This window comes from Neofelis nebulosa, chromosome 11 (genome assembly GCF_028018385.1).
Source record: "Neofelis nebulosa isolate mNeoNeb1 chromosome 11, mNeoNeb1.pri, whole genome shotgun sequence".
Taxonomy (NCBI): Eukaryota; Metazoa; Chordata; class Mammalia; order Carnivora; family Felidae; genus Neofelis; species Neofelis nebulosa.
In genome coordinates this window covers 72866506-72891876 of record NC_080792.1, presented here as the reverse complement: position 1 = coordinate 72891876, position 25371 = coordinate 72866506, and the positions used below count along the sequence as shown (strand labels likewise).

The 25371-nt window shown below is 50.0% G+C and overlaps 1 protein-coding gene across 1 annotated transcript in view; it reads left to right on the top strand.

Moving 5' to 3' along the window:
• TBC1D10A (TBC1 domain family member 10A) overlaps positions 1 to 23143 on the top strand; it is a 31211-nt gene extending 8068 nt beyond the window's left edge. The window contains exons 2-9 of the mRNA XM_058690805.1: positions 11732 to 11831; positions 15856 to 15963; positions 19458 to 19564; positions 20244 to 20358; positions 20438 to 20503; positions 21201 to 21390; positions 21497 to 21651; positions 22251 to 23143. Of these exons, the coding sequence (XP_058546788.1) occupies positions 11732 to 11831; positions 15856 to 15963; positions 19458 to 19564; positions 20244 to 20358; positions 20438 to 20503; positions 21201 to 21390; positions 21497 to 21651; positions 22251 to 22757 (1348 nt within the window). The 3' untranslated portion in view covers positions 22758 to 23143. The remainder of the gene's footprint in view (positions 1 to 11731; positions 11832 to 15855; positions 15964 to 19457; positions 19565 to 20243; positions 20359 to 20437; positions 20504 to 21200; positions 21391 to 21496; positions 21652 to 22250) is intronic.
• The last annotated feature ends 2228 nt before the right edge of the window (positions 23144 to 25371 follow it).

The following is a 25371-nucleotide window of genomic DNA, read 5'->3' as shown; positions in this document are numbered from 1 at the left end:
GCCTGTGTACAAAAGGATTGTGAGGATCAAATGAGATAAGTGGATTATGAGCATAGTATAAACAAAGACTACTGTACAGGGGTCAGGAGACCTGAGTCCTGGGCCTCGTGGATCCCTAACTAGCTGTGTGACCTTGAGAAATTTGCTTAATCTTTCTAAGCCTCAGTTTTCCCTACATATAAACTAAGGTAGTTTTTTTTTTTTAATGTTTATTTTTGAGAGAGAGCACATGCATGCACGCACATTAGCTGGGGAGGGGCAGAAAGAGAGGGAGACAGAGGATCTGAAGTGGGTGTGGGATGACAGCAGAGAGCCTGATGCTGGGCTTGAAGTCACGAAACCGTGAGACCGTGGCCTGAGCTGAAGTCGGACGTTTAACTAGCTGAGCCCCCCCAGGTACCCCTAAACTAAGGCAGTTTTAATGGGATGATATTGAAAAGCTCTTTCACTTCTAATATTCTGAGACTGACCTTGGAGTATATGAAAAGTGCTTTGAGAAGTTTTTTATGAGGTATCACGCAAGTGCAAGGGGTCGTTATGGCACAGCCCACAGAAGCCAGTTCTTTCAGCATGCTCTGTTCTTCTTGTGGGAGGACCTCTCTTTGTGTGTAGGACCAGTGGCCCTCATGTCTTAGGGAGTATAATCAAATCAAAGGATGCTTTGATTTGTTTAGCTCTTTAGTCTGCAAAGTGCTTTCATTCCCATTGCCTTACAGTAGTCCTTATAGGAGCAATGGGAAATCGGTAGGCTAAGTTTTATTTTCCCGTTTACAGCCAAGGAAACCAAAACTGAGCAAGTAATGGAATTGGGTCTGGGACTCAGGACTGCTTTTTTCCAGTTTTCTATCTTACCAAAGCTGGTGGCCACTGTGTGGCCTCTCTGGCCCCTCCCTGTCTCAGCTTTAGAACTTCAGTTCAGCCCCAAGTGTTTGTGCTTCTCCTAGTAGCCCTCTCAAGTTGTTTGAATTGTTGTGATGAATGGAGCACTTCTTGTCCCAGATCTCCACACACAGCCCCTCATATGTACCCCAAGACAAGGCAGGAACAGCTGGCTAGTGAGGGGGTCCAGAAACATAGTGTGGAGAGCTCTTGTTCCTTCTGAGTGCACTCTGGGCCCTAGACTCTGTATGTCCAGAAACGATCCTTTCCAACCATCCACTTTTGGAGGATGCTGCTTCTTTTCCCTTACCTCTCTGTATTGGTTTCACAAAAAGGGAGAACCTAAATTTGACCCATGGGTTTAAGACACAGGCAGACCTGACTTCAAGTCCTGGCTCTTGTCACTTTCTGGTCATGTGACCTCTCTAAGGTAAATAGGCCGTGTTGACACTGGGAGAGAGGGGTGTTATGAGGATTAAGAGAGCTAATGTTGGTAAAACACCCAGCACAGTGTCTGTCACAAAATAAAGGTACAGGGTGGCTCTTATAATTCGAGTGTGAATTATCCTCTGAGGTTTACTTCAAGCCTTTGGCATAATGGTGAGACAGCAAGGCAATATGGGTGTGAAGATCCAGATTTCTTTATGTGCTCTGCCCACCACTCTTGGGAGTGGTGGGCAGAGGAGCCAGTCCCACTCAGCTTGTGGTCTGGAGCATTCTGGCATGCAAGGGCAGACTGGGAATCCCCCCATCAGTTCCTCTTTGAGTCATTTGGAACAGAGTCCTCAGGTGACCCTGACTCAGAGGGCCTCATTTTCCTTCTCTTTGGACTGTGAAGATCAAGCAGAAGTGAGAGTAAAGGTGGGTCTCCTGAAAGATTCACCTCAAAGCATGTAACCATAGTGCTGCCTGGGACCTCAGCCTTCCTGGGTAGTGGCAGTTACTTGGGGAAGAAATCAGAATTTGCTTCATAATTACTACCACCCTCCTTCTGTGCTTCTTGTAGACTTTGATCCTGAGCTTCCTGTCCTGCTTCAGGGTGACCTCCTCCACCCTCCCAGCATAGTCACATGGTAATGCTGGTTCACAGAGGAGCCTGAATGGTGGACCAGGCTTTTACTGACACTGCCCCCATTTAATTCTGTGAGATACAGTTCATCATAATCTCCATTTCACAGAAGCAGATACCAAATTTCAGAGAGGTAAAGTGACTTGCCAAACACCACACATTTTATGGCTCTGAGTCCACAAAGCTCCAAGTTCCCTGGGATCAAGGCTGGTATGAACCCTGCCTAGTGGTTAGCACTCTGTGCTGGAGTTGAGTGACAGAGCAGAAGAACAGGGTCTGGATTCATCTCCCAGGGCTGTCTTCTGCTCACCCTAGACCTTAGATAGTTACTGGCTTACTGAAAACCTGTTTCTTCATCTGTGGAAGGGGAGGTGGTGATAATTAGAGGACCTATTTCATGGGCCTGTTGTCAAGATTAAATGAAATAATGTAAGTTAAGGGGCGCCTGGGTGGCGCAGTCGGTTAAGCGTCCAACTTCAGCCAGGTCACGATCTCGCGGTCCGTGAGTTCGAGCCCCGCGTCGGGCTCTGGGCTGATGGCTTGGAGCCTGGAGCCTGTTTCCGATTCTGTGTCTCCCTCTCTCTGCCCCTCCCCCGTTCATGCTCTATCTCTCTCTGTCCCAAAAATAAATAAAAAACGTTGAAAAAAAAATTAAAAAAAAAAAATTAAAAAAAAAAAAAAGAAAGAATGTAAGTTAAGTGCTGAGCACCATGTCTGTTGCATAGCAAGTGCCTGGTAAGTGCTCTAACAGACATTCAGTTGCATTAATTGAATATTCGAATTATAATGTTGTAAAAGGCTGCTTAAGCACATCTGTTCAGCCCTGTGCTGGGCTTCAAGGAAGATCCAGAGCTGGTATCAGGCCAGAGAGGGAATGTTCTTTATGAAGCACTTTCTGTGTTTTACCCACCTGATCTCAAGGTTGAGGACAGTATTCCCATCTCAATGTGGAGAAAACTGAAACACAGAGTTCCCGAGGTCACAAAGCTAATGATTCTGTCAACACACATTTATTGGGCACCAACAAAACCAAGCTCTGTTCTAGGCCCAGAACACACTGTGGAGAATGAGACGGGCAGAGCCCTCCAGGAGTGTACCTTCTCACGGAATGCTGCCTCAGCAGAGCAGATAGGATATTCGGGTGGAGAAGCTGTACCTGCTCCACTAGACTGCTCACATTCCCCAAACAAGCCGTGGTCTTTTCTGTTAACTTGTGCTTGCTCATACTGGGTCTTCTGGCTGGTGTGCCCTTTCCCCTTTCTCACCCTGGCTACTTCCTGTCACCCTTCAAAGACCATCTCAAAAATCAGCCCCCTCTTAAAAGCTTTCTCTGAACACCACCCCCACCCCCCACCAACCACTAGCACCACCCTGGGGGCTTCTTGCAGTTTCTTAGCACCTTCTACATGCTTCTGTGATAGCACTTCTATGTGTGCTAGTTTTCTACTCACCCATCTGTCTCCTCTGCCAGATTGACCTCTTCAAGGGCAAGGACTGCATTTTATTCATCTTTGTAGATTCAGGGCCTGGAACACAAGCTCTAGAGAAATGTGTATGGAATATAATGAGGGGCTGATTGTGTTTTGTCCCTGGAGTAGTTAGGAAAGGCTTTGTAGACATGAGAGGGAGTTCTGAATGAGGCCTTGGAAGATGAGTGGGACTGAACTAGAGTGGGGGTAGGGGTGAGGGAGGCCAGTTCAGAGAGAGGGCCACCTAGAGATAGGGCTGGGGAAAGAAGAGGGATGTTTAGAGGAAATAGGAGGACCTGAAGTTTCTGTTGGACAAGGAGGGCAGTAGGGAGCCTTGAAGGAATGTGAGCAGAGGAAAGTCCTTATATAAACAGTGAGTCAAAACTAATTTGGTAAAATCTATCAGTAAGATCTAGCAATTTGGTAAGGATGGCTAAGGAGCCCATACATGAGTCAGGATGGCCCCTGGGTGCCCACAGTGAGATTGTGATCTGAAAACCCAGTTGCCAGTGGGAAATTTCAAGCACTACTCAGCCTGCTAAGGGTGAAGGCTTGGGGAAGGGAAGTCTTCTATTGAGAATAGTCTCCATACCTTTCTGCAGTTGTCAGAGCTGCCCTGGAGGTTTCTGCTGTGGTCTGTGCCTTTCCCTAGCTGGGTGAGGGAGTGGGGATTCCTTGCTTTTTGGAACCAGCAAGGTTGGTGCCTAAAGGAACCATTTCTTCCATCTGACATCAAGAGGGGTGGAGCTGAACAGAGTGGAGAGCTGGGCAGAGGCCCAAGGCCAGTGAAGGGTGGAGAGAACCTGTTTACCATTGTGCACTGACCCAGGGCTAGAAGGAGCAAAGCCAGGGAATTCCTTATGGGAAAGGAAAGCAGACCCAGAGCTAGCTTGCACTGGGAATTGGGGAGAGTGAAGCAAGCCAGACTCTCACCCAGACAGAGAGCCTGGACATTGCCCTACCCTTAAACCAGTGGCTGCCAGGCTGCAGGAGGGAGTGCCAGGCTTCTGCAGACCGTCTTGCTTTTCCACACTGACTCACAGCATGGCCTTGGGCAAATCACTTACCCTTTGGGCTATAGGCCTTGCTGGCTCTCTGAGGAGGAGTAGACCCCCTGGGTGATTTCACAGGCCTTCCAGCCTGGACTGTCAGCCATTTGTACCCTCCCAACCCACCCTCTCTTGTATTCCAGTTTCTTATCATCAGTTATTATGGAGCTGGCATAAAAGCTATTTATACTTGCAGTCCTTACCAACTCTTAGGTTAATGAACTCCAGAGGTTGTTACCCAGTGTGCAAAGTAGGTCAGCCTTTTGTTTATCCTCACTTTTTCCAGCTCTGGGAGAAGGGAACCCCCCCCGTTGTCACTGGATCTGTCATTGGCTATGTTCTTTCTGGACATCTACTTCCCAATTTTCCACACTTCCTTGTTGCTCACTTCTGCCGTTCTCAGCACAGAGGGTAGTTGTTCTCTATTGGTAGTAAAGAAGAGGAAAGAGAATGTGACAGGCACTGAGGGCTTTAGATTGTATTGAGGCCAGGTGGTGAGACATTTCATATTTATTGGATAATTTAGTGCTTAAGTGGCAGCCTCCACTTCCAAGCTGTGTAACCTTGGGCATATTACTCAACCATACTGAGCTTTAGTTTTCTTGTCTATTAAATGGAGATAATAAAAGCTACTTCCTTGGGGAATTGTGTGCATATGTAGTACTTGGCAGAGCTACTACATGGCCAGTGCTGGAAATGTGTCAGCTCTTATTGCCTCGTGTGATCTTTACCGCTGCCCTCTAAGGAGGTGGCAGTGCCCCCATATTACAGGTGGGGAACCTGCTTGGAGTGGAGCAGCCTGCCCTGTTTCAGGCAGCTATAAAATGATAGAGCTGGGATCAGAAACCAGGAGTTACAGTCTTTGTGTCATTAAGTAAATTACTTAATCTCTCTGGACCTTAATTGCTTCATGGTTAAATGGGCATAATCCTGCCCTGCTGCATGTGTATGTGGCTGTATATGTGGACCAGTCAGATGACAAACGGGATATGAAAGTGCTAGGTTAGCTGCAAATATCAGTCACCTAATAGCTACCATTTTCTGTCCACTCATCAGGCTTGTTTCAGCCCTGTAAAATCTGAGGTGTGTATTATAGTCCCACTTAAAGATGAAGAAGTCAAGACTTAGGGAGGACAAGTATTTTGTCCATGGTTTCCCAGGTGGAGGAGCTGGAAGTTGATTGGCCTCAAGATCTCCACTCTGTTCACTCGCTCCATAACCTAGCTGGCCTCCAGTGCTTAAGATGAGGAACAATCCTGTGATCTGTGGCCTTGGGCTTTCTGCTTAGGCTGTGTTTCTCTTCATTTGGGCTTCTTTGAAGAGTGAAGCTTGAAGGAGGAGGTTGCACTGGGTCTTTGGGACCAAGATTTATCTTCCACCATCGGATAAAGGGGGCATGGGCATGGGCACCATACCTGGCTGACTGCCAGCCAGAAGGGCTGAGGTGTGCTTGGGCAGAAGGCAGACGGCTAGAAGGACAAGTGCAAAGAGAGCCCCAGTCTTTGGTCTTGATAGCCTTGGGAACTGGTCTTGTTCCTCTGAGTTCTTGGAAACTTCCAGTTCTGAGTTTGGAGAAAAGAGTAGGTAACTGGGAGCCTTCAGAGCACAGGGTCAGCAGAGTGTTACTACTGCCTTGGTCCATGGCCTGGCATAACACTGCTAAGCCTAGCTCAGCCTGAGAGCCCAACAGAATCTGGGCTCAGTCACCCCCCTGGCTGCCCACTTTTGTCTCCTCTGTGCCTCTCTCCCTCAGGAGGGGTGGCTGGCAAACTGTACATTGCCCAGGCTTGCCATCTCCAACTAAGGTTGTGCTTGGAATCTGTGCCCATCCAGCATATTGGCTTCCCTGAGCATTACTAGGAGTGGGCAGGATGCTCACTGGGGCAGTCAGAACACTGACGGGGATAGACTGGCTTCAGGGGCTTGGGGACTAGAGATAGATCCCCACAGTGGCATCTGGAGAATAGCCTGATTTCCTCATAGTCTTCCCAGGGGAGTCCAAAACAGCACACGAGTCACTGTGGCAGAGGGGAAGCCCTAGTTCTGCCACTTAACTTATTACCTTTGTGACGTTGCCCAAGTCATGTAACGTCTCTGATTGGGTCAAATCTCTCATGGACCAAGTGGAAATAGTAAATCATCTATTAATTAAGGAGGGCTCCACCTCACTGAGCTATTAGGGGCACAAATAAAATTGCTGTAGGCAGCAGTGGCTTGTAGACCTGAAGGCAATTCATATGAAAGTAATGATGTCATGGAGAAAAGCAGGCAGGCACTGTTGAATACCTGTGAGGTGCTTGGTGGGGGTTACAGAAGTTCAAGACCCAGTCTAGTTGGGGAGGGACAGTGCTAAGCAATATGAGCAAGGTGTAATGAAGTGTTAATTTCATGTCTTGATTTATTAGTGAATTACTGCTGAAATTAATTTTAGGGGATTGGGACAGCATTAAAAGAAAAATAGGGGGGGTATCGCCTAGGTGGCTCAGTCATTAAGCATCTGACTTAGGCTCAAGTCATGATCTCACGTCACGGTTCGTGAGCTTGAGCCCCACATTGGGTGAGCTCGAGCCCCACTTCAGGTGAACACAAGCCCCACTTCAGGTGAGCCCTACTTCTCTCTCTCTCTGCCCCTTGTGGGATTCTCTCACTCTGCTCTTGCTCACTTGTGCCCTCTCTCTCTCTCAAAAAAGAAAAAAAAAAAAAAGGAAGAAATAGAATAATATAAAACTAAACTGAAAATTTTGGAGTGCATGTAAGAATAAATTATTATGGGATGCCTGGATGGCTCAGTCAGTTAAGCATCCAACTCTTGTTTTTGGCTCAGGTCTTGATCTCACGGTTCTAGAGACTGAGTGCCAAGCCCAATGAGGGAGCAAAGAGACTGCTTAGGATTGATTCTCTTTTTCACTCTCTCTGCACCTCTCCCACATGTGTGTGCACATGCACACACTCTCTCTCAAAATAAAAAAAATAAACTTAAAAAAAGTAAATTATTTCATAAAATGTATTTCAGCTGTGTGTGTGTGTGTGTGTGTGTGTGTGTGTATAAAATCTCAATATATAATGTGTTTCTTATTGTGGGTCTCAGTTTTAAAACTTGTGAGAAATGGTATTCTAAGTCAAGATAAAAGTCTTCAGATTGGAGGACAGTTAATGAGATCTGAGCAAGTGTGGAGGCCATGTGGATGGAGGCTGAGGGCTTGACCTATAGGAGCAGAGGGCTATAGTACAAGGGTCAAGAGCATGGACTATGGAGTCAGGCAGGCCTGGATTTGAGTCCCAGCTTTGTCTCTTCCAGCTATTTGGCCTTAAGTAAGTCACTTAACTTTACTAAGTCTTGGATTCTACTTCTGGAAAATTAAAAGAATGATATTATGGTAGGGTTATTATGAAAGGTACATGATAAAAATGTATATAACACTTTTAGGAAGAAATCGGTAAGTAGAAAATGATGTATAAATGGTAACTACTATTGCTGCTGGTATTGTTGCAGTTGTGATTTTTATTGTTATATTGGGCCCTGAAAGGGTTGCTGTGACTTGGAGAGGGGAGAAGAAGGGGCATTCTAGGTAAGGATGGGTCGGTGACAAGGGATAAGTATGTGTGTGCCTGGTATGAGACTGATCTGGCTGAGATGTGTGTAGCCTTAAAAGGGGGTGTTGAGATTATAGATAGATGGTGCCAGGAAAGTTTTGGCATTACGGGGGAGGAAAGTTTTAGCACTAGAAATTTCAACAATAGGGTGGCTTCACCTGGTGATAATGAGACCCATCCCTGGCAGAATTCCAGCATAGATTGGGCCACTAGAGACTGTTCCTCATTAGGCTCTTTTGATTGCAGAGAGTCCCTCAAGCCACCTGAAAGAAAGAGGGGTTTTCTGAAGGGAGAGTGAAGCTCTGAGACCTGAAACATCCCCAGTGGGCCGTTTGATCCCTTAAACTGGCCATTTGGTCAACTTCCTTGTCACTAGAAACTGGCTCATGCTCTCCCTCCACTGTCAGGAGGAAACCACCTCAGATAGCCTCTACACCATCATGCCATTTGCAGGGACACACCTGACTCTATCTTCATCTCATGGCTCATTTCTGGGCTTCCTTTGAGGATCAATTCACAATGCAGATCATTCTAATCATGTAGGGAAATTGAGGTCTGAAGAGGGCAAGCAGCTTACCTGTTGTAGAAGGGATTCCTATACCAGACAGCAGTCTTGATCATATACCTTTTAAGATCCTGACTGACTAGACCAAAGGATATGTGAACTTTCTGGTTTTAAAAAAAGGATAGCCTGCAACTTTTCAGGAGCACATCCTGTGCATAGAGAGAAATCTACCTGCAGTTAGAGAGCATGTGGTGTAGTGAGTTCTGGGTACAACCAGACCTCTAGTGGTCTTCCTTTTCACCATCTCCAGGTGGCTTAAACTCCTCTACTATTGGAGGAGAAGCTACTCAAATGACCCTATTTCCTCAAAGTTTTCCCAGTTTAAGGTTTTAAAAGTCAAAGCAGATCTTTCAGTTGACATGTACATTTCAAGTAGTGGTGGGTTTTTTGTTTCTGAGAAGATCTTGCCAAATCAATGGTATAGCTTAAAGTCAGTAGCATCGTAGAATCCAGGAAATATGGTCGTTTGTTTTGTAACCAATTGAAATTCCGGTTTGAGGTTTGATGTTGGGGCTTTGAAACTGCCAAAGCTGTTATCTGACATCATTTAAAGGAACACTGAACTTGAATGTGTTCCCCTGTGTATCTGCAATTGGGAGAATGGGTATCTCTGAGGCCCTGCAATCAGATCTTATCAACAAAGACCTGGAGGGTTGAAGTATCAAATGGGCATGTATTTAATCACATGGGAATTCACTGGAAACATAGTCTCAGGCAAAAGCCTTGCCCTCTTTGAGCCTCAGTTTTCTCATCTGCTCAGTGGAGGGGTTGGATCAAATATTATCCACATCCACAACTGCCAAAACTTCCTGTTAACACAGTGTGGGCATCCCCTTTCATTTAGCTAACCAGAAGCCTCGTCCCCTGACTTGTATAAGCTAGTGCTTTGTAGGTGGTGGGAGGCAGCATGCCCTGTGGTGTCTGGGCCTTTGGTTTCCGTTTCCTGGGTGTATAGGGGTTGCCTGGAGACATGCATCTGTCAGTTTATTTGATCTAAAGGTGTGGTCTCTGGTTTTCTCCCATGAGGAAGGAAAGGAAAGAAGTGTCCTCACACCCTGGTTCTGCCTCTGGGTGGTGAGGAGAGAGTCAGCAGTTCAAGAGGAGAATGACTTTTGTCAGTGTGTTGAGGGGGCTAAGTTTGCCCTAGACTGCCATTCCTCCTCAGCTCTTCAGCCCCAAAGCTGCTCTCAGGCCTGTGCAGTTCCCCAGAATAAAGTGCATAAAGAAGACCTGCCCTTTTGTGTCTGGGAGGCCTCTGCTCTGCCAAGGCCCCTCCCTCTGCTCTTCCAACCAGTAAAAGTCACAGCAGCGCATTTCCTTCCGTTAGAGAATCAAGGCCTGGGCCAAGCCCTAACCCCATTATGTCCTGTTCCTAAGGGCCTCCTCCCAGCTGCCTGAGTGCTTCTGACCCTGCACTCTTTTCTGGGAGGTCAGGCAGGACTGAGTGCAGGCTCTTGGCTAGGATCTAACTTGGATTCTGGGATTTTCCACTGATTTGCTGTTTGATTCTGAGCAAGATACCCTCCCTGGGTATCTTACCTCTAAATAACATCAAGCACTTTTTTTAATTGAAAAAAAAATGTTAAAAATAAGAAAGTCAAAATCTACCACTTTAAAAATGATTTTAAGAAGAGAGCTTGGGACACCTGAGTGGTTCAGTCGGTTAAGCCTCCGACTTCGGCTCAGGTCATGATCTCACAGTTCATGAGTTTGAGCCCCGCATCGGGCTCTGTGCTAACAGCTCAGAGTCTGGAGCCTGCTTCAGATTCTGTGTCTCCCTCTCTCTCTGTCAGAAATAAATAAACTTAAAAAAAAAAAAAAAAAGACAGCATGTATGTAAGGGCACCTGGGTGGCATAGTCAGTCAAGCGTCCAACTCTTGATCTTGGCTCAGGTCATGATGTCCGTGTTTGTGAGTTCAAGCCCCGCATCAGGCTCTGTACTGATGGTGGGGAGCCTGCTTGGGATTCTGTCTCTCCTGCTCTCTGCCCCTCCCCCATCATGCCCCTCTCTCTCAAAATAAGTAAACTTAAAGAATAAAATAAAAAAAGAAGAGAGCATGTATGTGTGTGTACAGAGGTGTACACATACATTTTTTCATTTTTTTCTTATCAATATTGCTCTGTAGTCTAAATAAGAAAGCATATGTAGAATAATCACTCTGTAAATCACTCCTCTTTGCCCCTCAGTTATTTGAACTCAGGAATTCTCAGGAAGTCACTTTTTAGAGGAAGCCTACTCACGTGAAGCACCCTCTGGCTAAGCCAGGGATTCTGCCCCAACCTGCCTCAGCTGCTCCGGTGCTGATCTTCTTGCCTGGGGTGGGTCTCCATGCCCAGTGTTTCTGCCACTGACTCTAGTGGGCATTCAGAGTCCAGTAGAATGTCAATGCCATGAAGGCCAGGACTTTGTTCTAGTCAAAGGAGTGTTTCCTCACAGCCTGCCCAGAAGCCCTGGCCCTAGAACAATGCTAGCACAGCTGTGATAGCTGCTCAGTTAGTAGATGTACAAATACAAGTGATATTTGATGAGGATTTGAAGCATGTGTAGGATTTTGATAGGTAGAGACAACTTGGAGTCCCTTCCAGCAAAGGCACTGGCATGAGCAAGGTTGAGAGGTGGGAAAGGGCCAGGGCATAATTGTGGAAACTATGAATAACTAGTTTTGCTAGAATGAAGAGGTGAGCATGTTATTTATGTACTTGTTTGACTGTTTTGTTTTGTTTTGATCCAGCTCTACACCTTGCATGCAGGCCCCCTAAGAGGCTTATTTATCTAGACAGACCCAGGACAGGAATGCTTTGCTTTGGTGCACAGATGCACGCACTCAGACCTCTATCCCCAGAGAGGCACAGTGACCCCTGGCCCCTTGACACATTGGGGGAGTGGGCACTTAACCTGGTGTCTCTCTGGTCTGTGCCTTCTAGGGAGGAGGCAGCGTTCCCTCTCATCTGTGTAAGTGTGTTCAAGAGTTAGCAGCCCTGAAGGGAATAGCAGGGATGGAAGATGGGTAGGAATGAAGGCCTGACAAGGCTGGTGGCTGGGGCTTAAGCCAGGGCCTTTGCTTCCTTTGGCACTTCTGACAGGTCCTACCCTTTGCTCCACAGACTAGAGGAAGTCCCCCTGGAGGTGCTGAGGCAGAGGGAGTCCAAGTGGCTGGACATGCTCAACAACTGGGACAAATGGATGGCCAAGAAGCACAAAAAGGTGAGGGGCCTGGCCTTGGGCCTTGGGCTGGGAGTTGGCAGCCTGGAGAAGAAAAGGAAGAAGGAGGAACTGTATCAGCTTAGAGGAGCAGTAGCCAACTGCCAGTAGCCTTCTCCATCTGCCAGTAGCCTTAAGTGTCTCTGTCTGCCAGCTCTGAAAAGGAAACAGAAGCTGGCTGGAGGGCAGGGACCAGTCTTTACTTGATCTTCCAAGATGGCTTCAGACTCACCTAGAACTTTGTCCTGGAGTCAAACTTCAAAGCCACTTCAAAGGGCTTAGCCAAAAGCCCTTATAGGTGGCTTTCCTCCAGCCCTCTTTTGGGAGAAGTTCTTACTGCCGTTTACTACCTATCAGGGAGGACTTTATAATACTAATAATAGCTAACATGTGTTGAACATTTGCAGTGTGCTGGACGCTTGACTTGAGTAGTCCTTATAACACTTCAGTGAGGTTGGTAGCAGTAGTACCCCTACTTTATGGATGACACACAAAATCAAAATTTGCACCCAGGCAATCTACATTTAGTACCTTCATTCTTCATCACCACCCTCTAGATGAATTTGATGAGTTCCCTCTTGCCTCCTGGCCAAAGAAAAGTAACCTCGCAGTTTAATGGTCTTATTAAAATGAAAGTACCCTCTGGCCCTCTTCTAATTGGTCTTTCTTTAGACACTAGCTCTATTGCCCCATAGGAACATCGTAGCCTAGCACAATGTGTGTGTTGGTGCCCTTGGATACCTGGGCAGGATCTAGTTACTCCTTGGCCTAGTGGAGACCTGTCCAGAACTTCATAGCCAGGGTGTCTCTGCATAAGTTCCCACTGCACAGAGTGAACCTGCTGTCCTGCTCTTATCACCTGACATGCTGGTCTGGTCTAGGCTGGCATAGCTGGCTGCAGGGTCAAGCAGAAATCTCAGGCCTGAAAGTCATATATGGGCTTGGGCCCAGCCCCACTACCTTCCCCTCTTCATGCCTGTGGCTAGCTGTGCAACTTTGTGTGAGCCACTTCACCCTTAGTTTCCCTGGTTGAATGGAAATGACAGTCATGTTGGGAGGCTCCCATCAGTTGGTGACTGCAAAGCCTTGTGCCTATGGAGAAGAGGCACACCTAGCCCAGGCTCTTTCTTGCTATTCTTTGTAGGCTTTGGAGCATTCATTTTTTGCTTATTAACATTTCTCTTAAAAAAATTTTTTTTTAAAGACAGCTCTTCTCAACTGTGACGCATGACTCTGGAGTCTATTTTCCTCCCTCCTTACCCCTCAGGCTCTTACCCTGAGCTTCAGATCCCTCTCCAATCTCGTGATTAGTGACTAGCAGGGATGGTGGATCCTTCTTGCCCCAGTATCCCTTGCAAATGGGGGATTCCAGAAGGGAGCCTTGGGGAGATCCTTTCAGCAGAGCAGGCAGTACCACTTCCTCTTTCCCTTTGCTTCCCTGGCACTGTGGTTAGGAAGCCAAGAGCTCCCCTTGTCCAGCAGGGGCCACCACAAGAGGCTATACCCTATCCTACCCAGAAGCCCTAGCCCACTGCTCTCTGCTCCTGCCACCTCAGCTGTGGTCACACTGGCCCTAGGATCTCATCCTGTCTGGCTGCACAGGCTTGGGCTCTCCCCTTGGTCAGGAAGTCATGGCACAGGAAGGACAATACCTGCTTCAGGAAGTGGGTCCAGACCCAACACCTCTCCTGGACTTAGAATCTGAGTCCCCAGGAGGGGGTCCAGGCCCTGTAGGGAGGCAAGGCTGTGGCTGGAATGCTGTCTTCCCCTGTCGGGCTCTGCTCAAACTGTGGCCTAGCTCTCCCAGAGTTCAGCAGGCAGGGTGTGGCCTCACTCAGCTGTCGTCAGAGAATAATAACCCTTGTGCTTTCTGTTTGCTGAGCATTTTCTCTTGCTTTTTCTTTTCTGATCCCCACCATTGCCTCCTCTCTAAGGCTGGCAGGTAGAAATTGCCATCTCTAACACCTCTGTGCTGAGGAGGATTCCAGAGGCCAGGGTGGGAAAAGATGGCTATACTCTTGGTTCTCCATCCCCACCTCCCCAGCTCTGGCCTGAATGAGGGCAGGGCCTTTTTGAGAGCCTTAATGAACTGAAGGTATTCCTGGGCTCCCCTGTGGCAGGCCAACTATGACAGGGGGCTGTGATGATGTGGGAGCTGGCTTAGGTCAGCTAAGCTTGGCCCTGGGGAGAGCCCAAAGGACCTGTGGCTCTAGGCCATACTATATCCCTTTGCCAAAACCTTCTCAGACCAAGCGGACTCCTTAAGGAGACTCTCGTCCCACACAGCAGGAAACTATTATTCCAAGAGTCTGGGGCAGTTCCCTTCCACTCCCTTCCTTGCCCCCCTTTGCAAGCAGTTCCAGAAGCTCCAGCTTAGCTCTCATGACCAGCTACTCTGTTCTTCCCCCATTGCCTCCTGCCTGTCTGCCTGTCTCCTTCCTGGTTCTTGATACTCTCTGACCCTTGGAAAGTTTTCTCTTGTTTGTGCTCATCATCAGGAAGGCTAGGCCTTCTGTGCTTCTCTGAGAGATTCCAACGGGACTATTTGAGGGGGTTTCCAGGTAAGGGAAAGTTAGGTGTGAGCAGGAGCCCCTGGGATTTCCATGTCAGGCATCTTCCTGGGATGGAGGGGTGGAAAGGAAGGCATTTATTAAACACAGACTGTGTGTCAAGCCCCATTCTAGGCATTTTCCCAACCTTCTAATAGAATCCTGGGTATTACCATTCTGTTTTTAACTATTGATGAGACTTGATTGGTTGAATCCAGCGCTGGATTCAAACTCATATCCAGTTGCTCTTCCCAGTGCCCTGAGCTCCCATCTCCGTCCCAGGCCAGGCTGCTTAGTGCAGGGGTTGAGGGGAGTGTCATTGGTCAGTACCCCCACCTCCATTCTATAGGATTGGTACCTCTGCTTTTGGTCTTACCATCCTTGACCATTGGCCTTGAGGTCAAAGAGGATGATCAGAGCAGCTGCCCTCAGTCTCATTCTGTCCCAAAGTCCAGGTGGAGCTCATCTCCCAACTAGTTCTGTGAGGCCAGTGAAGTGGAAAGCTTATGGGGCTGGATCCCCCTAGCCTGTGTGGTATAGGAAGTAGTGGGTTCCTCATGGTGTGACCTTAATATTTTCCCACTCTGTCTTCAGTTTTCCCATTCGTAAAAGATGATTTTTCAAACTGGATTTTGACACAGAAGTCTTTTTCTTTTAAAGACAGCAAGCATAAGAATTGAGCATAGCTCTGGGTCATGAGTTATCCCAGATACTTTCTCCCTCACCTCTCCCAGTCTATGGGACTTTTCCTATGAGTAGGAAAGACCCATGCCATTGTAGCAAGGGTTGGAATCAGGATTCGCAGCCAGGAAAGCTGCCTCTGACTTGGGCTGGGCTGGTAATTGTGGGAGCTTAGGGTCAAGGAGCGCAGAAGAGAGAGGATTCATGACTAAAACAAGTATGGAGGCATTCTGCTCAGTTCCCATCTCCCTTGAGTTCTGCTGACTTTCCACTCTAGGTGGCCACATGGCTACTTAAACAAACACCCCTGTGAAAGTGCCCAGGCCATGTCTCTGGGCACAGTCTGGGTCATCTCATAAGCTACCCTTTCCTGAGCTGCAGCTGTGCCCCGCACCATGCAGATTCCTCCCTAGTGATATCCCATGGGGCTCCTCCAACTTGAATGGTTCCATTTTTGGTCCAGAAAATGGTCATGGGGATTCAGAATTATGTGGTAGATCTCAGAAATAACCTGTTTTATCACTGGACCAGGGGACATGGAGACTGCCATCACCTGGTGGCAGCATATCTAATTACAGTCATTACTTGTCACCACCCCCCCTGCCCCCACCAGCATCCTAGGCTATGCATTGTAGCAACAGTAGCAGCAGGAGGGGAGTCCTATTTTCTCCACTTTACGGCTTGTCCAGTGTGCTAACTAAAAGCCCGCCAAACACCAATAGAGGAGCTGGGCTGGCACACAGCCTCTGGAGGAGCTGCCTGGGTGGATGTATAAGCACAGTCCTTTTGACTTTCAGATCCGTCTGCGGTGCCAGAAGGGTATCCCACCTTCTCTGCGGGGCCGTGCTTGGCAGTACTTGTCAGGAGGCAAGGTGAAGCTACAGCAGAACCCTGGAAAGTTTGACGTGAGTGGCCCTTCCTTCACCCTACCCTCCCTTCCATGTCTCTTGATGCCCTACCCATGGCAGCAGTCCTCCATGTACTCACTTGGACCTCAGCAATATGAGCTGGTTAATAGGACCACCCATAAAATGCCCCATTGGCCAGGCCTATTCAACCTGTGACTCCTGGGGGTCTGTCCATCTGAAGCTCCAACTGTGCAGGCTTCAGTGGGATGGACAGATTTTGCATCCTCCATTCCAGCTCTTTATTTTGTCAACCACCCAGTTTTGTTTTCTTGGGGTTAGCAGGCCACCTCCCAGCTCTTGGTTGTCAGGAGGGGATACTCAGACCACTTCCCTGACTTCCTTGGGCTCCGTGCTCTGGGCTTTTGGAGGCCTGCCCTCAGGACCACAGGACCTTCAGTAATCTTAGCCTCCCATCCTCAACTCTTTTCTCCTGCCTCATCCAAGCTGGCCAGACACAGTTCACCTGTGCTGCTAGTTGTCAGCCTTAGGGGTGGCATAGCCAAACCAGTATCCTTAAGGGTTAGAAACCAGTCAGTGGCGAGAGAGGGTGTCCTCTGCAGGCATGCCTTCCCCTCCCCACCTGCTGCTCCCTACCCCATCACTGCCAGAGTAAGAACACTCCTTCTTTCATGGGCTTCTTAGGGCCTACCTGGGCTGGGCAGCTTCTCCAGGAGTTGGCTCCCCTGGGGTTGCCCCTGCTTACCTCCTAGACCTGGCTGTAGGCATCAGGGTTTCTTCCAACCTCTTGGGACTGGTGACAGGCAGTGAGAAAGAGCTGCCAGCTACCAGCTTTTTGTTGACATACTTCATGCTTCAGCAAACACTCCTGTTTTGCCAAACCTGTTCCCTAAGAAGAGTAGGTGGGGCAGGGGAGCCTAGAGTTTCTGCTGTTGACCTGAAGAGGGTTAGAGCCTTTTACTAACAGTACTTGGCCCTGGGGCTGGGGGATTTGGTGGAGTGTCTGGCTGAGGGCAGCTCTGAATCAGATTGGACTGTCCTACCAAACATCAATACCAGGTCCTACTAGAGCAGCCTCTTGACTCCAGAGTCTACCTCCCAGTGTCTTCCTCCCATCCCTTACATTTCAGGAGGCTGCATCCTGGATGGAGGGAAAAACTCAGTGGTGGGAACCTCACCCCAAGGTTACCTCTGGCTGCCAGAGCACAGGCATAGGAGCCAAGAGCTTAGTTGGCCTGGCCAGACTCCTGGTTCCATAGTTAGCAAATGTGAGCACGTGTTGTGTGAATAGCAGAGTATGGAGCATGTGTGTGCATTTTGTGTGTGGGGAATAGTGTGTCTGGAGAGGAATCAGCCACCTCTGTGGAGTCTTGAGAGTTGCTTGTGGGAAAAGGTAGATTTTTCCCAGGAAGGCCTTCTAGATACTCTGAAGCTGAGTAGTGGGTCCCCAAGGCAGTCCTGGGGGCTGGAACAGTAGTTTTCGAGCACACCTAGAAGGACTTTGCCTGTGGATGACATGGAGGAAGTGAGCAAGGTTGAGAAGCTCCCTCTGGCTGCTGTGGACAAGACAGCCAAAGGCAAGGGTACAGTGACAGGCTATTGGTGGCAGCACATAACAGCACCTATTCCTGTGTTCCCCTGAAGATCCAGGTAGTTGACCCCAACCTCAGCTGTCAGGGAAGGTTCTGCAGCTTCTTGTGGTTCTGTCTTCTCCCACACTTGCTCTTCTTCCTCCTTCATTGGGCAGGCAAGTCCTTTTCTTACCCGGTTTTCTTCTCTGGCTTCACCTCATGATGGTGCCAGTGCCTTCAGGCTCTCTTGGAGGCTGCAATAGTGGCATGAGTTGCCAGTGGCTCACACCTGCCTTTGATTCCCAGAGCCCTTTCTCCCCATAGGTCCTTCAGCTATACCTTTTTCTTTCTCACCCACCCATGTGTGGTCAAGTGCTTTGGGCTGCTGAGGTGTCAGGCAAGTACATCCTAGGAACTGACTTTTTGGAGTCTCGGGTCCCTACCTTACCAGAGCCCTCGGGAGAATTTGTAGGATCCTCCTCCACTTTCTGACAAAAGCAATCCTGCATTGTGCTCAGACAGTATCCAGCCCTGGGCTTGACTTGGGAAGTTCATAGGACATGCACAGACCCCCATCTTTAGAATATGTGGGACTCTAGAGGTTGTATACCCACTTCTTCACTCTGTGCCTGCTCAAGGGCCCTCTGTGGAGGCACCTCGCCCTTCCTTCCACCTTCCAGCCTTGAACATTCCATCAGTTTTTTCTCTCAGACTCACTCTCTCATGTCAAGTTACCTGGCACCCTAGGGTTTTTAGCTTAATATTGGGACACCTCCACTGAGAGGGCACAAGAGAGAAAGGAGCTTGTAGGAAGACACCTGCCAGTCAAGGCCAAAGCCTGGGTCTGTGCCCACTGGTGTGTTTGCTGAGAACCTGGCCCTCATCCCAGGGGCCTTCCCTAATGCTGCACGAGCCCCGCAGGCAACATGTACTTAATCTGTTTCCCTGCTCAGCCCTCTGGGTTTCCTTTTTATTGATATATTCTTTCTTTTTTTAAAGTTGGGGCATGAATTTACAGAGGGTAAAATGCACAGATCTTAAGTGTGCAGTTCAGTGAGTTTTGACAAATAATACATATCCATGTAACTAACTAGCAAATCACAATATAGGACATTTCAAATGATGAGGAAATGATTTTTGTTTGTGTAATACTTTGTTTTTTAAAATGGTACTCATGACAAAACGTTCACAGAAGTTCAAAGAAAACAGTAAAACTTAGTTGAAACCCCAGCACCCAAATTTGGCTGAGTTTAATGGTTTGACAAATGTCATATCCTTCCACGTAACACTCTATGCAGATCTCTCCCTCTCTTTCCCTCTCTCACTGTCTCTTTCTCACACCCACACCCACACACAAACACCCTTCCCTGAATAGGTGACACCACTTGCACAGGGAGACAGAGAGCAGAGGAGTTGGGATCAACGGCTCTGAGTCAACCTGGCTTCCAGGCCCAGCTCTACCATTTTTCTAACCATGAGGATTTGGGCAAGTGACTTTTCTTTGACCTTCAGTTTCCTTATCTGTTGAACAGTATAATGGTAGGACTTTTGGGATTAAGGAAAAGAGTCAGTGACGCCCATGGGTGGCTCAGAGCAGTGGCAACAGGTGGTAGCTATTGCTTTGATAGTAGCCTTCCATCTTAAGGATGTGACATAAGGTATTTGAGTGAGTCCTGAATAAAGTGTCTAGGGGTTATTTCTAGCCACAGCTATGACAGACACTTGACCACATGGGTCTTCCTGGATCACCCCTCAGAGTTTCTAGGGCCCTCCCTCCTTGCCTTTTTGCCTCTGCCCAGGCTTCCTTACCTGAGCTTCCTGACTTGTCTTCAAGAGGGCCCAGTTCATGATAGGATTGGGTGGGCATTACTCCTGGCAGGGGGCTCCTCCAGTACCCAGGACAATTGTATATTCCAGCAGCTATTCCTAACTCCTAATACATGCTCTTGACCTTGTTTCTAGGAGCTGGACATGTCCCCTGGGGACCCCAAGTGGCTAGATGTGATTGAGCGTGACCTGCACCGGCAGTTCCCTTTCCATGAGATGTTTGTGTCCCGGGGAGGCCATGGGTGAGTAGGCTGGGCCTTGCACACTGGAGGTGGCTCTGAGCCCTGTCCCTCAGAGTGCAGAGGGGATAAAATGAGTTTGGATTTATCTCAGGGGTCCAGAAGCTGGCAGCCCCAAACTCCACTGTTAGAGTTTCCCTTTGGTTTGAATCTGATGGGTCTTCTTAGCTTCTCCTCTTACCTCTGGGGCAACTTTCATTTACTCCCCAGAGTGCTAGAGCTTGCCTGGTCCTCTTCTAGAAATAAGTTTTGGTGGTAAGAAAGAGTTTAGAGATAATTGGGTGCACAGAGGGTATGTACGAAGGGAAGGATAGGCAGGCCAGGCCAAGGGACCAAGACAGACACCTAGGACAAAGCTGACTTGGCCAAGGGGACACAACTGCTGAGTAAGAGCCCCAGACTTCCAGCCCTGACACACCCTTACCTTGTATCTGGTATCCTGCCTGGCTCTGCCTCTGCTTTCTCTTTGAGCCTCTGCCCTCACCTTTCAAACTGGGGGAGGGGGTGCCCTCCTGCCTCCTTTCTCTGGTATTGTGAGAGTCTGTGTGACCCCTTGCTGACCATAGTCAGGTCACCAGAGAAGAGCAAATTCTAAGACAGGTCTGGTCTGGTAGGGCATAGGTAAGGACAGCGGATGGCAGAGTCACACCTATCTTCCCTGCCCCACTTGGCCCTTCCACAGCCAGCAGGACCTATTCCGTGTGCTGAAGGCCTACACCCTATACCGACCTGAGGAGGGATACTGCCAGGCCCAGGCGCCCATTGCTGCTGTTCTGCTCATGCACATGCCTGCTGAGGTACCACCAGGCCCTGGGCGGGTGAGTAGGTGGGCAGGGAATACCCAGCAGCAAGACCTCATGTCTCTCTTGCCCTCAGCAAGCCTTCTGGTGCCTGGTGCAGATCTGTGAGAAGTACCTGCCTGGCTACTACAGTGAGAAACTGGTGAGTGTTTGTGGTTGGAGACCTGGCCTGGGACCTGCTGTTTGTAGCCTCTCCAGGCCTTTCTCTCCGCAGCCACTCTTGCCCCAGCTTAAAACCTTCCCAGACTTCTGTTGCTTTCAGGCTGAAGACCCAAGGCCTGACACGATCAGGTCTTCTAGGCTCCAGACTCATCGGTTCCACCCTGCCATCCATCCCTGCTTCAAGCCGTCTGGCTGTTGTCAGGATCTCAGTTCCACCAGTGCACCAAGTTCTTCCCTGCCTCAGCCTTGGCATAGGCTTAAATCTCTACCCCCTTCCTTCTTTTAATAACCCCTGCTTTCCTTCAGTTTTCAGCCCTTAGGGAGCTTTCTGTGACCCTGACAGGTGGGATCTCTGGCACATGCTAATCTGGCATATGGCATTCCTGGTCCTGCCATATTCTGGGCACTTAGCCACCCCCTATGCCCTGCTCCTAGTCTCTTTGCTCCTATAATTCATCTGTCTGCCCCTTTTTACTACATGCTCCATGAGGGGGACCAGCTATGTCTTGTTTGCTCTTCATTGTATCCCAGCACCCAACACAAGGTTGGCTGCCTACAGGCAGTAGCTGCCTGAGAGATGAATGAATGCCTGCCTGGTACTGGGAGCCAGGGCATAGTCTCTGTCCTGCCTGCTGTGAGCCTACATTCCTGGTCCCATGGCCTTGCTGTGTCCCCAGGAGGCGATCCAACTGGATGGGGAGATCCTCTTCTCACTGCTGCAGAAGGTGTCACCCGTGGCCCACAAGCACCTCAGCAGGCAGAAGATCGACCCACTGCTGTACATGACAGAGTGGTTCATGTGTGCCTTTGCCCGCACCCTGCCCTGGAGCTCTGTGTTGCGCGTCTGGGATATGTTCTTTTGCGAAGGTACTGGGTTGGGCTCAGGGGAGCACCCCTGCTTCTAACCCAGCCCAAGGGGGCCTCTATTTCCAGAGAAATTCCTTACAGGCCCCCTTACCACCCCCTCATGCAGGAGTCAAGATCATCTTCCGTGTGGGACTGGTGCTGCTGAAACATGCATTGGGCTCCCCTGAAAAGCTCAAAGCCTGCCAGGGCCAGTATGAGACTATTGAGCAGCTGCGGAGCCTTAGCCCCAAAATCATGCAGGAGGCCTTCCTGGTCCAGGAGGTATGACCCACACCCTTCCCTTACCCCTGGGTGGGAGCAGGAGATATGGGGGTCCTTTGGAAGGGGCCTTGTAGCTCTGCCCTTGAAGGTGAGTCACTGGTGTCAGGCCTGGTGCTCAGCAGCTTAGGATAGTATGGGTAGACCTTATCCTCTTGTCTCAATGAGAAGACAGGGTCACAGAGAGGCCTAGGTTTGCAGGGCCTCCCAAGTTCTGAACCACTTTGGAATGAGAGAAGCTGCAACTCATCACCTCTCTTTTTCCCTGGTACCACATCCATGGCCTTGGCTTTATTTTCCCTTTTTTCTTTCTTTTGTGCAATTTTGTCTCTCAGGGGCTATACTTTGGTGACGTATAGTTGAGCAAGTGGACTCATGAGTTGTGGGCAGCTTTCTCCATTGAGGCAGTGGGCCTTAAGTGCCTGGCTCACCTGGCACTCAGCTCTGGGACTTGTGATCACCACAGGAACCAGACCCCCATTATTCCTAAGGTCAACCATTAGTGACCAAGACTGGAGGACACTGAGAGAGAACAGACACCAGGCTGGGAGACAGAGGGGAAGTTTCTTCCTGGTCTTATCTGCCTGTCACCACCCACACAGGTGGTAGAGTTGCCAGTGACAGAGCGCCAGATTGAACGTGAGCACCTCATTCAGCTGCGGCGCTGGCAAGAGACCCGGGGTGAGCTGCAGTGCTGCTCCCCGCCCAGGCTGCATGGTGCCAAGGCCATCCTGGAGGCGGAGCCAGGCCCCCGGCCCACACTGCAACCCTCACCATCCATCCGCCTGCCCCCGGATGCCCCCCTCCCTGGCTCCAAAGGCAAGCCCAAGCCACCCAAACAGAGCCAGAAGGAGAAGGAGCAGTGGAAGCAGGCAAAGGCAAGTGGGCAGCTGGACAAGCCCCCAGTCCCAAGTCAAGCCAAGGTGGCAGCTGCTGCAGGAGATGCATGTCCCCCACAGGATGTACCCCCAAAGGATCCAGCCCACCAGGACTCAGCCCCGCAGGACTCAGCTCCCCAGGATTCAGCCCACCACCACTCCCAGGATTCAGCCCACCACCATTCCCAGGAGAGCCTGACGTCCCAGGAGAGTGAGGACACCTACTTGTAACCCTGGCAGCTCAGGCCTGTGGCGTGGGGTCTCCACATACCTACACGGTTCATGAACTGACATTCAAGGGCCAGCCCACGTACTGAGGGCCCAGCTGCCTGGCCACTGGGTGGCAGAGAGTCTGGCTGGCCCAGCACAGATTCTGCCTGAGCCTCCTTATTTATTTTCTCCAGAGTGGAGCTTGGGCCAGCCCAGCTGGGACAGGCAGAAGTGAGGACCCATGGGTGGTGCCTCACTCAGCCCCCTCCTCCTGGGGGGATGCTCCCCAGGGCTAGGGTGCTGTTGTGAGGAGAGAGGGTGGGGTAAAGGGTGGGGTGCTCTTTGTGTAAAATAGAAAAATGATTTTGTACAGAAATAAACAGGCTTGTGTAGAGAGTTGCTGTGCAACTAGGGACTGGGAAGGAGAGCTACCTCTGTGCTCAGCATCTCCTCTGTGCCCTATAGAGCCCCCCATCCTTGCCCCAGCCCAGCACCAGGGCCTCTCTAGAAATGATTTTGCCATAGGGGATGCCAAGTCCAAGGCCAGTCCTGTTGCTGGCCCCCACTTTCTCTCACCCTATCCACTCTTCCCCATGTCCACCAGCTGCCATAGATGAGGGTCACCGGAGCTAGAGTCCAGTGCTGGAGCAGAGCAGGGGCCTACTTCCCAGGCCTTGATATCTACCCACCTCTGAGGGGGAGGGGCTCCTTAAGAAGGTCTTTTCAGGGCCTTCCTCCACCAAGGCCTGACCTGGATACCACTTCAGATCCCAGTAAGGGTCTGAGTGTTCATTTAGGTTGAGTGCTGGAGCCAGGGGTGGGGGACCATGAATGCCCTTACATGCTAAGTCCAGACCTCCACTTTAGGTAGAGGGGTGAGGGGAGAAGTTTGGGTCTTTGATAAAAGGCTGCCTGTCATTTCCTGGTGCTCAGCATGTGCCAGGCTGGGCTGGTTATATCACCTGCTGATCAGGTAGGCTCTCTTATTATCCCCATTTTACAGATGAGCAAACAGGGGACCTGAGTGGGAAAGATGAAGCTGATTGATTTGCACCTAGAGTCCCTCAGTTACCTCTCCTGAGCAGCGTGCCTGGTGACCTGGCAATGCCATTGAGGGCCCAGGCAGGCACTATGGTCACGACCTGATGACTGGTGAGGGTAAGGACAGGGTGTCCCTGGGAAAGGCCCTCCCTTCTGCTGAGGAAGCAGCTTTTCCAGTCAAACAATAGCGTCTGTTCCTGGCAGGCTATCAAGCTGGGCTGGGCTGGGCTGGGCCATTGTGGGAGGGGGTGGGAGAGGGAGGAATAGAGCCTCCCTAAGAGCTTTCAGGCATCACAGGGCCTGGGCCTGGAACATCTTGTCCTGGTACAGCTGGGGATACTGAGGCCTAGGGAGGTCAAGCACCTCTGAGTCTATCAGGGCAGGCTACCACTTCCTGCCTCCCACCCCTCACCCCTGTGGTTTCCCACCCCATCTGTACCTGTCATGAGGGGTTTTGAGGACTCCCTTCCCCCTGGCTTTCCAGGGAACAGGCCAGGATGTGGCAGCTGCAGTGTTCCACAGGAGCCCCCTGAGCCAGAGAGCCCAGGGAGGGAGGGTGCTGCCCAGCTTCCATCCACCTACAGTAGAGGCTTCTGAGCAGGCAGGAGGCTTGTGTAGGCCTGCTGGGTCCCAGTCAGGCCTGAGGCCTGCTTTAACCTGTTTGGTTCAAAGCTTCAGATCTGAGGCCTAAGGATGCTTGGGCCAGACAAAGGTCCCCCAGAGCATGCTCTGTCTGTCTTGCTACAGAGCCAGCCTAGGTATGCTGATGCCTGCTTAGACTTTGAAGTCTTCTTAGACCTGAGGCAGCCTGAGCAGAACACATTCTAATGTTGAAATGAGCCCAAGTTGGTCCTAACAAGCCTCAGATCTGGGGCATCTGCCAGTGCTGAGGGCCTCTCTGGGCATGAAGGAAGTTTACATGTGCTCAGGCCAACTGGGTTCTGCTAATGGCTCACTCTTTGGGAGGTCTCAACAGGGCTCAAGTCTCAGGTCTGAGATCTGAGTACCCATGAGCCCCAGATGCATGGGAGTGTCTACTGAAGTCTGAGCCTGGGGCATCCCTGGCCCAAGCGCTTAGTCTTGAGGGGTCTCAAGCCATAAATAAGCCTGGCCACCTTCATTACCCTACCCTACAGTATGTTGCTCAGACATAAGTGGCTGGGGCCCTCCCTATCTCTATGACCCCCGTGAGTAAGTGCATTCTTCCTCCGCAAGAGGAAGAGGGAGAAAGGCAGCAGGACACTTCGTTGGGAGAGAATCACAGGGTCACCAAGGGCTTTACAGCATACCCCTCCATACTCCAGAGTTTTGGAGGCGACACTCTGGTCCCAGCTGAGCCCTGGTTCGCCTCACGGCCCTTCGGAGCCTCAAGGATATCAATCATAAGACCCATATGGGGACCCGAAGGACAAAAACCTATTCCACACCTCCCCCATGCTCCCGACCCCAGCAAGGCAGGCAGGAGTCCTGCGGAAAAGCCGGCTGAGGGGGCGCGGCATAGGCGGGGCCTGGAGGACTCAATGGGGTGGGATCGGCCTAAAATCTCCAGCCAACGCTAAAGGGGCGGAGTCATCGGGGGCGGGGCTCGGCGGGC